This window comes from Citrus sinensis, chromosome 7 (assembly GCF_022201045.2).
Source record: "Citrus sinensis cultivar Valencia sweet orange chromosome 7, DVS_A1.0, whole genome shotgun sequence".
NCBI lineage: Eukaryota > Viridiplantae > Streptophyta > Magnoliopsida > Sapindales > Rutaceae > Citrus > Citrus sinensis.
The window spans coordinates 24056408-24069645 of record NC_068562.1 but is presented as its reverse complement, the minus strand read 5'-3'; the positions used below and the strand labels follow the sequence as shown (position 1 = coordinate 24069645).

The following is a 13238-nucleotide window of genomic DNA, read 5'->3' as shown; positions in this document are numbered from 1 at the left end:
CCTAGACTCTTTAATATTTTGCTTCTTCTTCTTTCAATTCTCTAAAATCCTTTTTTTTTTCCCTTCTTTTCTTATAATCTAAATGAACCATCTCTCAAAGTTGCTTTATTATTTGAAAACCTTTTAATTGACCGCGTTGAGACCACCCTCAAGAATTAGTCCAGCTGTCCCCATTAAAGTTCAGATCCCGCGCCATTATCGAAGGATTTGGTTCTTCAAGCTGAATTGAATTATTAGTAACATTATTATATATTATAGCAACAATGATGAAGAAACTGATAAACAGAGAGAAAGAGAGATAGAAATAGAAAAGAAATGAGAGATAAGGTAAAATTTTGTTTTATTAATCTTAAACGTGTGTGGTTGTTTATTGAAAAAAAAAAAAGAATTACAAAAAATATTTTCTTTATCCCAACAATTATTTAATATTTGTAGGTTTAAATGGATTGGAGGAAAATTTAGCTATAAAGCAATGTTATTATGTGCGAGATTGTAGTAGTTACCAAGAATTTTATCTCTTAAGAGCTAACTTGTTATGTTATAAAAAAATATTTATAATAATTTGATAATTATGGTGTAAGAACCATGATAATGTAAAACTTTTTTTTATTAATGCTGATACTAACTTATGTGTGGTATGTTTGTGTATGTATTTATATAATTTTATAATTTGTTTAATGTTTTAATGAATTATTTACTTAGTTAAGGAGATTATTTAAGAAAATTTATAATTTTTTTAAATATTGCTTTTTAACTAAATGTTTAGTAAAAATTATTTCTAAAAATAATACTATCAAACACATTGTATATTTATCATTTTCAATTATGTCTACTGAACAATGTTCCTAGTTTTATTTTTAAAATATAGGATCCAAAAAATGATAATAGACGCATACTTATGGGTAATTAACTACTATAATGTTGACATGTGGCAGAGAAGATAAGATCTGAATGAAGCAGTGAGGAGGATTTAGTCCAAATCACGTATATATCGCGGCCTTGAATAAACCTGATAAAGAAATTTCCTTTGTTCAAATTCATTTGGTAAACCAATTTAGACGTAAACAAGTCAAAATGCTGTGGATTCAAAACGCGGAAAGACCTCTATTGAATCTTTTGTCGTTTAGTGCGTTTTCTGTTCTTCTACTGGTACAATTTAATTTAATAAAAAATATACCCAAGGCCAAGGCAGGTGTAAAATTTGTTCAATATTTGTTTCATCGGTCAATAAAATTAGGATGCAAAATTTTTGCTCCCAATAATACGCGGTCAATCAATAAAAATTAGGTGGTAATTGACTTTTTTATTACATGAATCAACCACACGTCAATTGTCAGCCGTTGGATGGGTAACCAAAAGGATAGATGGGTTCTGGGAAAAGGACGAAATAAAATTCACAGTTAGGTGGGGGGAGTGAGGAATAAGGGGACCCACACACACGTGTACAAAGTGGTCCACGAACGAAGAAGCGTCAAGCGTTGCATTGCATAGGGAGAATTTTGTTGGGTTTAGTTAAGGTCAGCATCTTAATCATGGAAGCATTATTTAGGTGGACATGGACTGGCACTGGCGCATCTTCACCACTAAAACAACTTAAAATATCATTCATATATTCATTCATTCAACATTCATTTTCTTTTAAAGATAAGACGGAGAAGAGAAGATAGAATAATAAAAACACTGCATAAAACAAAAACTTTCTCTCTCAGAGCCCATAGTAGATTCTTCGATGCGGTGGGAAACAGTGGCGGACCTGCAGCAAGGCTAGACCGGGCTGTAGCCCGGTCAAACTTAGTAAAAAATCATTCATACCCCTTATTTTACTATCAATTATGGACAATAATAGAGATTTTATTTTGTTTTCATACATGTCCCTAATATAATTATCCTAATATTTTCATTAATTTTATACTATAATAGAGTTTTTATTTTATTTTTAAATATGTCCTTAATTCAATTATATTTTTTTCCAATTGAAATTAGTGACTTATTTTATAAAATGAGTAAATTATATATTTACTATATAGATAAAAAACATTAGGGGGTAAAATGTTATTACTTTAATTTATTTAAAGAAATTCTAATTGAAAAAAAGTATGTCAATCTAATATAAAATTGTCACTAGTATTAAACTACTTAAAAAAAACATGTAGTAACAATTATCAACATTTTCATAAACTTTTTATGTAAATTTTGAGATTTTATTTATTAGTTATATTAACTAAGATAAAATTTGAATATTTTGAGGAGCTTTCATTTGATAGAAAAATCATCAACAACTGGTTCTTTAAAAAGAGTCAGAGCGTTTGGCAAAGAAACAATAACACCTAAATACATTTTTGTTAGGTTGAATTTAGTTTATAATTGAAACTTTTGACTAATAATATTTTTATAATTTAAAAAGAGGAATAAATTTGAATTGTTTAATTTATTGAAACCTGATAATTAAGTACTTGACTTCAAACATTAAAGTTTTACTTCAATTTTTAATTGATTGTAATTACATGTATTCATTTATTTCAGCTTAAAATCCTTAATTAATATATTAATCCTTATATAATTCTTGTATAATTACATTTTATTAGAGTCAGATTTCATAATTGTAAAATAATATTTTATTTTTTTAATTGCTTTTGTTTTCTACTCTTTTTATATAACTATTTTTGTTTATAACTTATAGCGATAAGATTTTTCGTGCCCCCCTTATTTGATGCAATTTTTTCTACTTATAAATTTTTATGCTCACTTTAAAATATAAATTTTTTAATTTAGCCCGGGGTAATACAAATTCCTGGGTCCGCCCCTGGTGGGAAAACACATCCTCCTCTTCTTTTTTTTTTTTTTTTCTTCTGCTTTTGCCAATTGCCAGTGGCCACTCAATTTCTTATTCCATTCTACTCTACAAAAGTCGCCCCGTCAATTTGAAACTAAATGCCAACCACCAAACGAGGTATCAAACAAAATCTTTTCGATCTCTCACTCTCTGTGCGTGCATGGTTGTAGATACTTATAGAGACGAGTCATAGTTCTATTACAAACAAACCATGCAACTAAGCTGTTTTCAGTTAGGTTGTCTTTCTTCTAATTATTTGTTTTTTACGATGTGGTCTTTTGGTGGGCATTTATGTCTTCTTTCTTTCGAAATGTGAGTAGAGTAGACACCCCTTGAATATTAAAGAGGGATAAAATATGGGCAGTGCTACATAAGAATTAATGTAAATTAGTCTCAATAATTATCTGAGTGTAAATATCAGTTGTAAATCTCATAAAATATGAGTTGTAATTTGAGCATTAGTCTCATATTATTCAAAAAAAAATTCCTTTTCACTTATATGTCAAATTTTGGTTTTTAGTTCTTTCTCTTTTAATTAAAAAAAATAAGAGGAAAAAATAAATTTAATGTCCAAGCAATCAATAAAAATGAGATTAATCATTTTTTTAACTCATTTTCTCTTTCCCTCTTTCCTTTCTATTCCTATCCCCTTCTATCATTTCTTCCAATCAAAGATGGGCCACACTAAGGTAGTATTTAATTTTATTTTTTTGTTTGAAATTTGAATGATTTTGAATTTTTTTAAAGTTTGAATGGGTATGAATATAAATATCTGAATAACATGTTTGTTTTTATATTTTTAATGTTTGAATATAAGTAATATCTTATTTGTTTATATATATATAAATGGTTATTTTACATTTATGTCTTTGCAAATAAAAAAAAATGATTAGATTTTATAGTTTAGAAAATAAATATATTTATTGAGATATTTTTATAATATAATATTTACTTTTCATTCGGACTTTTTTTCATTCAAATAAAAGTTAGCAAAAATTTATTTTTTCTATTTAGATATAAATATTTAAGAATCTGACATAAGTTATAAAAAAATAAACAAACGAGTTTTAAAAAATTATATGAAATTATAAAATTTAAATTTCAAATATATGACAAACAACCCCTTATTACTCCTGGTTTATTTTTTTTTTAATATAGTATTGATCACATTAGTGAGTTTTCAATTAGAGATTCTTATTATATTAAAATTATGGATGAATTTAAAAAATACAGATTTTTAATAAAAATACATAATAAAATACTCTCTATCAAAGCTTGTATTTTTTTATCTGGTAATTTATACCTGACTTTATACGATCATATATTCCTAATTATAAGGTTTCTAGTGATGATCACAAAAACGATATTACTCGGCCTACCGTCCCCCTCCATAAGCTAATCAACAGCGTCCCTCTATCGAAATCCATTTTTTATATTAAAAAATTTGATTCTTTATTTATTTTTGTCGGCACTGACCGTACATTCCTTTACTAATAGACCTATACAGACACCCACTACAGGAATAGATTTCTTATGTCTCCACTCGCCCATCCCCATTCTCTTTGCCCTGGCCGGATTATCACTGGTGTCAAAAATTGAACACTGCCAGGCTCCACAAACCACCGCCTGGTATTTTTTCATATCAAACCTCTTTAATTATTTTCTGCATATTATTTATTAATTTCTGTTTATTAATATTATTAAATGGCTACTTAATTAACAGCGAGGGAGGGTTAGTCATCATCAATCATGGAGAGGAAGACAAATCCCAATGCCGCCAATGCAGACCTGATATCTGCATTGCCGGCACCGATATTGCGTCATATCCTGTCAGTTCTCTCGATTGAACAAGTTGTTCACCTTGTCTACTCTCTAAAACATGGAAACAGGTCTGGCATACTCACTCAAGTGTCGAATGTAATGGATTATTATCGAAGAGTCCGGAGAACATATTGAAATGCTTGTTAAAAACTTCGCTAAATCGTTATCGGGGTGATATTAGTTTAGAAAAGTTCACGCTTATTATTCAGTTATCAGATGATCTGAAATTTGTATCCAGCGTATACAGATGCCTTAGATATGCAGTTGAAAGTAATGTCAATGAGTTAAAACTGGGATTTTGTTGTCCTTATAGTAATTATCCTGATAGCTATTACAATTTGCCTCAATTAGTTTTCTACGCTAAATCAATGGCTCTGTTGGAGTTAGATTCTTGTAAGCTAGAGTCACCGAGAGGTAATGTTATCTTATCTTGTTTGATGGAATTGTGCCTAAGACATGTTTGTGCGGATGATCAAGTGATTAAGGATCTACTTTCTGGGTGCCCTTTGATTGAGTTTATAAGTATCATTTCTTGTCAAGGATTGAAACATCTAGAGTTACCCAATCTTGGTAAACTTAAGGAATTCAAGGTGTATGATGAATATGGACTTGAACGGGTGTATATACATGGAGTGAGTGCTCATTCAGTAGATATCATCGCCCTGCATATACTTCCTCACATCAATATAGCCGCTTGCAAGAATCTAAAAAAATTATAATTATGTCAAGTTTTCATTACTGATGAGTGGCTTTGCGACCAAATTCCTCAACTTCTGTTCCTTGAGTATTTAGAAATAGTTGACTGCATGAAGTTAAGGAGTATTAAGATTTCAAGTTGCTGTCTGAAAAGTTTTTTGTTCACAAGTTATGATACATCGGATGAGTTCTAGCTTTACACTCCAAATTGAAGTATATTCAAATATAATGGTGATTTGATATCCTTCTCTTCAACTGCTTTCTCTTTGTCGGAAACTGCATTGTTTTTCAACTCTGATAATATTAACAATCAATGGTTTGTATGATTGATTGAAGTTCTTGCAAAGTTCAGTCGTTCAAAAGTTTTAAACTTGCAATGTAGTCATGAGGTATGTTTATTCCTTCCAGACCCTTCTACCTAAAATTTTATATCCTTTTTGAATAAATTACTGTCATACATCATGAAGCTCTTTTTTTTTTTTAATTTTTAATTTTCTTCCTGAAGGCTGTGATTATACCAAGAGAATTGTGGGAAATATTACATATACCCTGAATATCTAAACTTGCTGAACCTCCAGCTACTTAATTAATAGTGAGGGAGGGGACAAATCATGGAGAGTAAGACCAATCCCAGTCTGATTGTGGATGTGGATGTGGAGGTGGACAAGATATCTGTATTGGTGGAAGCAATATTGCATCATATCCTGTCATTCCTCGCATATGAACATGTTGTTCAAACTCGTATACTCCCTAAAACATGGAAACGTTCTAGCATTCTTGTTTGATATAGAATGTGGTCAATTTTAATTTCTCTAAGTCGATGTCAAGGAATCAAGAGTATTTGGTAAAAATTTGCAAAATTGTCATCTGAATGCTATTAGTTTATAGAAGTTCACGGTTGATGTACAATCATCGGATAATTATCTAGGATTTGAATCCCCCATAAACATATGCCTTAGCTATGCAGTTATAGCTGGGAGTAATGTCAAAGTGTTAAAACTTCGAGTTTATTGTCCTTTGCCTCAATTAATTTCTATGCAAAATCAATAGTTCTGCTGGAGTTAGATTCTTGTAAGCTGGAGTCACCTACAAGGAATGTTTTTTTTCCTTTTTCTTTTTTATAAAACTTACAAGGAATCTTACCTTATCTTCTTTGTGAAAGTTGTACCTAAGACATGTTTGTGCAGATGATCAAGTTATGAAAGATCTAAGTGGTTGAATCCATAAATATCATTGCTTCTCGAGGATTGAAAAATCTAGTGTTACTAAAATCTTAGTAAACTTAAGGAATTCAAATTGTATAATAATCTTACTCATTCCTCCCACACAAACAAGTTGTTCAAACTAGTATACTCTCTAAAACACGGAACATGCCTGTCATTCTTGTCTGACTATAGAATGTGGTCGATTTTTCTCTACGTTAAGGAATCGGCAGTATTTAGTAAAAAAATTTGCAAAATCGTCATCTGAATGTTATTAGTTTAGAGAAGTTCACAGTCGGTGTAGAATTATCAAATCATTATCAAGAATTTAAATTCAACAAAATAGATGCTGAGGCCCTTTGCAAGAATCTAAATCTACTAAACTTTTGCCAGCTTTTCATAACGGATGAGTGGCTTTCGAACTTAATTTCTGAACTTTCGTTCTCGGAGTGCATACATATACATCTTTGTATGATTTTAAGGAGTATTAAGATTTCAAGTGGCAGTCTTAGGAAATTATTTTTCAGAAGTCGTGATATGTTGGATGAGTTCAAACTTGACACTCCAAATTTAAGAATATCAAATATCATGGTCATTTGGTATCCTTCTCTTCAAATGCTTTGGCTTTGTCGGAAATTACACTGTTTTTCAGCTTTGATAATATTGACAATCGATGCTACGGGAAATTGACTGAACTTTTTGCACCGTTTAGTCATTATTCCAAAGTTTTGAAGTTGGAATGTGATCCTGAGGCATGTTTGTTCCAAATTTTTTTACCTAAAATTTTTTATCTTGTTTGAATAATTTAGTAGCATACATCTTGAAACTCTAACCCCTTTTTTCTTTACTAAAAAAAAAAAAAAAAAATTCCTGAAGGATGTGATTATACCAACAGAATTGCGGAAATCTTATGTCCCCCATTAGTTAATGACAAGTATGTGTGCTTTTTAGCCTCTGAATATCGAAGAGTTTCCCTTGCAAAACTTGTGGATGGCTTGCTCTGGATTTCACCACATATGGAGAACTTATCAATAAAGTATGATCTGTATTGTTGGAAGTACAAGCTTTCTTTTCAGGTAGGCTGTATTTTTCATTTATGGGAATTAAAGACTTGATCTGTACTGTGAAGATGGAGATGCTATATCAATTTCTTTTGTCATCCAAGTCCCTGATGAGATCTTATGTAAAATCAATACTTAAACTTCTACTTGTTAATTAGCCTTGTATTTTCAATTGACTTTCATTAAAGGATCCAATAAGGATAACTAAACTTACTTTTAGCATTGTTGAAGCATAATATTTTTAAAAGCATGCAAGTAATATTAATAGGACGGTCTTAGTGTATTGCTAATCCGTTTATATTCAACTTTATCTTGGGACTTCATTTTGTTTTTCCTTTTGAAAGTTGGATCCCTAGATAGTATGTGTTTTTTTTTTTTTTAAAAAAAGGGTTGATAATAGATTTGCTTACTGTTGTTTCAATTCTCTTATAAGAAGTTGCTTATATCTGAAGGAGAGAGAACTCTATATTACTGCCAATTTGTTCCTCTCTCATGTTGGCAGTATTGCATAAAGGAAGTTAAGATTAAGTGCTCTAGAAAATTTCCAGGAAAAGCATATATTGATGTACAAAATTATTTCTTCTGAGGTGGAGAGATCTTGGAGAAAATTGACGATCTTTGGAGATCTTTGTGTGTGTGATGAGTCAGATGATAGTGATGAGAACAGCATTTATTTGTGCATAAAGACTCTAAGGACGGAGACATACTGTAGAAGATTGATGATCTCTGGAGATCTTTGCAAGTTTATGGTCTGATGGCAGTGATGAGTCTGATAATAACAACTTGGCAAAATTTTATTTGAGTTCTGGTAGTGGTATCCTTATCGGATTCTATTGTAATGGTCATTAGCCCAATGTGTGAATAGCTTCCAATGAACCAGTTCATGTGTACCTTTTCATCACTTCTTTATTCTGAATCTTAAACTTACATTTTAGTGTACAGTGTTGATTTATGCCTCTTGGTGCCAAATAACAAAACATTTGGTTATAAAATGGTTTCCAATCCTTTCCTTTATTAATCCTCCACATGTTTTGCAACCTAATATTAATCTTAGAGCTTGAAATTCAGTTTATTTAATCTTGTATTACAGTTGGATCTTTGCTCGTGTCTGACTATAGCGATGGACCAATTGTGATTTGTGCCGTGTGGATGTGGGTCTAAAAAAATTAAACTTTTAAAGCACTTTGTGTATGAATTGGATATGCAACATCCACTGGCTTATGTAGAAGAAGAAAGCATTTACGCTAGGTGGATTAATTCCTTGTGAGGCGATTTAGCAAGGAACGATATATGAATAATAATAGAATATTCATTTTCAATTAAAAGTGATGTTAAGGATGGTAGAAATCGCTATGGGGATAGGGATCCTTAGGGATTTTATCCATTCGGAGTGGGAATGAGGATGATTTTATACCCAAATTTTTTCTTTTTTTGTTGGGGAAGGAAGAGGATGATTTTTTACCAATTTCGTTTTTGGGGAAGAGATAGGAATGATTTTTTACCTAGTTTTATATTAGGGGAATGGACGAGAATGAGCTAGAATCTTCATCCCCTCCTCATTTTCTCATTTTAATTTTTAATTTAATTTTTATTTTTTAGCATTATTAATAAATAGATAATAAAATTTAAATTATAAAATATTAAATATTAGTATAAATAGTAAATTTCAAAATATTTGTATAAATATATTATAAAACTTTAGGGCTTAGTTAACTAGTTATAATTCTGAATTATTATTCAATCAGACCTTCCAATGGCCTTGGTTCAAATCCATTTTAGATTATGATTTATATTGCTCATATTATTTATATTGTTTTAAATTTGAAACCTGATGTTATCTCTCAAGGAACAATAGTAGCAGGAGGTATAAGAGTAAATGCTTTTATAAAAAATATTAATTTCAGTATCTATACCCTTTTCATTTATTTCATTATTGATATAAAAATAATTTCTTTTTGTTTTTATTGTAGGATTATAAAGATTGATGAAAATAATTATTTTGATGATTTGTTTTTTGTAGTGTGATTTTTGTAATGGATTAATGTTAATGTAATATATATTGTCAAACCTTAATTTTGTTTAAAATTTTTATGTTAATATTATTAAATTAAGTTTAAAAATTAAAAATATATCGGTTATTCGGGGATTGGAGACCCTTGGGGATCCCCTGCTATTATTTAGAGAGGGGACGGGGATCTCGTCAAGCAATTCTTATGGGAACGGAGAGGGGACTGAGACATTACAAAATATCAGGGATGGGTATGGGGATGCCCTCCCCTGCCCTCTCAATTGCCATTCATGTGCTATGTTTACTCACTTTAGATTACTTAGTTAGGATGTTTACTGATATGGCATCTTATGTGTCATTCATTGAGTGATGATAGATTTTAATTAATAATAAATTAGTTAATACATTGAAAGATTGACGACACATCAATAACTATCCCAACTAAGTGTATAAACTAAGTAAGCATATCATTATTGTTCAATTAAACCATTGATATTCTAGTCACTTCCTTTTTTGACTAATTATAGAGCCAAATTTATTATTTGCATTCGTTCCATAGTTGCGCATAATCCAATCAATCCGATTGTATTGAATTACATTGGAAGTTTAGAAATCTAAAATTGATTGTTTAGATAATATTTTTGCGCTTAGCGTTTTGCAATGTCATATCAATATTTCCTCTTTGGGCACTTAACATCGCTAGCCGTTACGTCAAACCCTCCTCCCAAGAAAAGTCTCCCTTGTATGGCATAACTTAGCCACAACATCTCTCATCTCCATCCGCTCAAATGGAGATTCCATTGAGCAGAGAACACCAATTCTAATTATAGCAATCAAACACTGCTGCGTTTTGGCTCTTCTATCTTCTTGAATCATAGAGTTGTTCGCCATTACCTCCATAAAAGTGAAGGATCAACAATCTCTATCACTTTTTCTGGTAAAGCCATCGTGGCAAATTCATGGAGAGTAAGTCCTTCAGTAAATGCTGAATCAGTTGGTCGCCTTCCGGTAAACATCTCCAGCAACAAAATTCCAAAGCTATATACATCTCCTGTCATGCATACTTCGCTGCCCATGCCATACTCTTAAACATGTTGATTCATTGTGTTAGTTGCCAAACAAATGCTAAGATCTAATAAATGCATAAAACTTTTTAATATATAAATATATCAAGATGTCTGCAAATTAAAAAATCTGAACTGGGCTAAAAGAGACACAAATGAAAAAATACGAACTCCAATGTATTAGTTTCTCAGAGAATTGGAGTTCGCGTTTTTCTTTTTAGCTTTTACGTTTGTTCAGATGATTAAAAAAGGATGGAAATTCGTATAAGAAAATGATGGGATGTGTGTGTATAACATGAAAAACTTACCTGGAGCAACATAGCCAACCGTTCCTTTTATCCCAATTGAGCTTGATGCAATTTTACTAGCGGTATCAAGTTGGTGACTAGAGAGAAATTTTGCTAGTCCGAAGTCACCCACATGGGCAACCATGTCATGATCTAGCAGAACATTGCTTGGTTTTAGATCTCCGTGAACTATAGGCGGTTGACAGTGGTGGTGAAGATATTCAATTGCAGAAGCCACATCAATGGCTATGTTCACTCTTTGAATGAGAGTTAATTTGCAAACTTCAAGATGATCATTGCTCTGGTGCAACCAATCCTCTAAACTTCCATTTCCATATATTCAAAAACAAGAGCCTTGAAATCAGCCCCCTTAGAATCTATACTAGAGCAAATAGTGATGATTTTGATAAGATTTCGGTGGCGAATATTTCTTAATGCTTCACATTCAGCCACAAAACTCCTAAAAGCTCCTTTCTGCTTAAGATTTATCACCTTCACTGCAACTATCATTTCATCTTCAGCCAAAATCCCCTTGTACACAGATCCAAAGCTTCCTTGACCAATCATGTTTGACGATGCAAATTCACTTGTTGCCTTACTTAGCTCTGCATAAGAAATCATAGGAAATTGTTTTTCCATTGGCGATGTATCAACAGATTTATGCGCAGATCTCCTTCTTCGAGCATAAACAATAGTAAGGCATGAGGATAAGACCAGGCATGACACTGCCACTGGAATCAACACTTTGAGGAGAGTGATTTTTCGTTTTCTTGATCCTCTAGATGGACAGGATGGTAAATGCAATTCATCTATACCCCCACAAAGCTTCACATTCCCTTGGAGTGAAATTTTGGTTTTATTACGAAAAACTCCTTTAGTTGGAACCTCACCCTCCAAATGATTGTAAGAAAGATTTAAGAATTCTAAGAAAGATAGATTTTGAAGAAATTCTGGAATCTGGCCAGACAGATTATTGCTTGAGACATTTAACTCTTTAATGCTTTTCAAGAAACCCAAAGAAAAGGGAATGACGCCATGAAAAGAATTGCTCGAAATATCAAGATATTCTAAGCTTACACAAGTACTTAAAGTAACAGGAATCACACCGGAAAATTGGTTGCTAGATATGTCCAACATTACGAGATTCTTCAGGTTGCCCACTTGTAGAGGAAGAGAGCCGTTTAGAAGATTATAGGACAGATCTAGGTAAAGTGAAAGTGTTGTTATGCTGAGAAGCTGATAGGGCAAGGCACCGGTGAGCTTGTTATGGGAGGCGCGGAAGCTTATCAAATTCTGACAATTACCAAGGGATGAGGGTATGTTGCCTTGCAAGTTATTGAAGCTCAATGCAAGATCGGCTAGTTTAGTAAGATTACCAAGACTGGGGGGAATGCTCCCTTGTAAAAAGTTTCTAAACAGGAATAATACTTGCAAGTTTTTAAGTTCACCGATTACATCAGGAATAGTGCCATGTAATTGGTTCGAATCCATAGTGAGTGCAACTAGATTGACAAGATTTCTTATTCCAGGAGGTATGGTTCCAGATATTTGGTTTCCTCCTATGCTGAACTGAATCATTGTTGATGAGAGATTTGCTATAGAATGAGGCAGCTCTCCTCCGAATTGATTATCATATAAACTAAGACTTTTCAAACTACTACAATTAGTTAGAGAGGTCACAAAATCAAGATCATTGGCTGTCCCCATCCCCAGATTGTTCTGCTCCAAATTTAACCACCATAGATTCTTAAGGCTGCTAAAATCAATTGACACTTTCCCTTTGAATTGATTGCCGGGAAGATCGAGGCGCTCAAGATTTGAAGCATTGGACAATGAATCAGGAATAGAGCCGACAAAATTGTTTCCACCAACACCGAGCTCTTTAAGGTTTGGAAGATTGACAAGAATGTCAAACGGTAAACTTCCACTGAATCTGTTTACTGTAAGATAAATCAACTCCAGGGAAGAGATATTACAAATCCAACGAGGAAACATACCAGAGAATTGATTTTCAGCTACGTTGAGATAAACTAAGTTTCTGAGTAGGCCAAGGGTAGTTGGAATTTGGCCGCCCAATGAATTCCATCTAATTAGTAGTATCCCAAGTGCTGAAAGATTCCCAATGAAATCTGGGAGTTGTCCTGTTAATTAATTGCTGGCGAGGGCCAATGTTTGAAGCTTCAACAAGTTGCCTATCTCTTCGGGGATTTGTCCCTCAGTTTGTTGTTGTAGACAAGAAAGTGGATGAGGTTAGAGCAACGGGACA

General features: G+C 32.2%; 1 protein-coding gene and 1 pseudogene across 3 annotated transcripts; one reads left to right on the top strand and one right to left on the bottom strand.

Moving 5' to 3' along the window:
* The first annotated feature begins 4174 nt into the window (after window positions 1-4174).
* LOC102612806 (uncharacterized) lies at window positions 4175-8548 on the top strand. 3 transcript variants are annotated; one of them, XM_025098910.2, is made up of 4 exons: window positions 4175-4462; window positions 4557-4722; window positions 7504-7628; window positions 8162-8548. In XM_025098910.2, the coding sequence occupies exons 2-4, from the start codon at window positions 4713-4715 to the stop codon at window positions 8366-8368; spliced, it is 342 nt and encodes a 113-aa protein (XP_024954678.1). In that variant the 5' UTR covers window positions 4175-4462; window positions 4557-4712; the 3' UTR covers window positions 8369-8548. The 3 variants fall into 3 exon arrangements, 1 of the variants encoding a protein (XP_024954678.1); XR_003065527.2 differs by having other exon boundaries at window positions 4185-4462; window positions 8116-8548; XR_001507789.3 differs by having other exon boundaries at window positions 4195-4462; window positions 7429-8548.
* A 1549-nt stretch (window positions 8549-10097) lies between these two features.
* LOC102621710 (probable LRR receptor-like serine/threonine-protein kinase At3g47570) lies at window positions 10098-12967 on the bottom strand (annotated as a pseudogene).
* Between the last annotated feature and the right edge of the window lie 271 nt (window positions 12968-13238).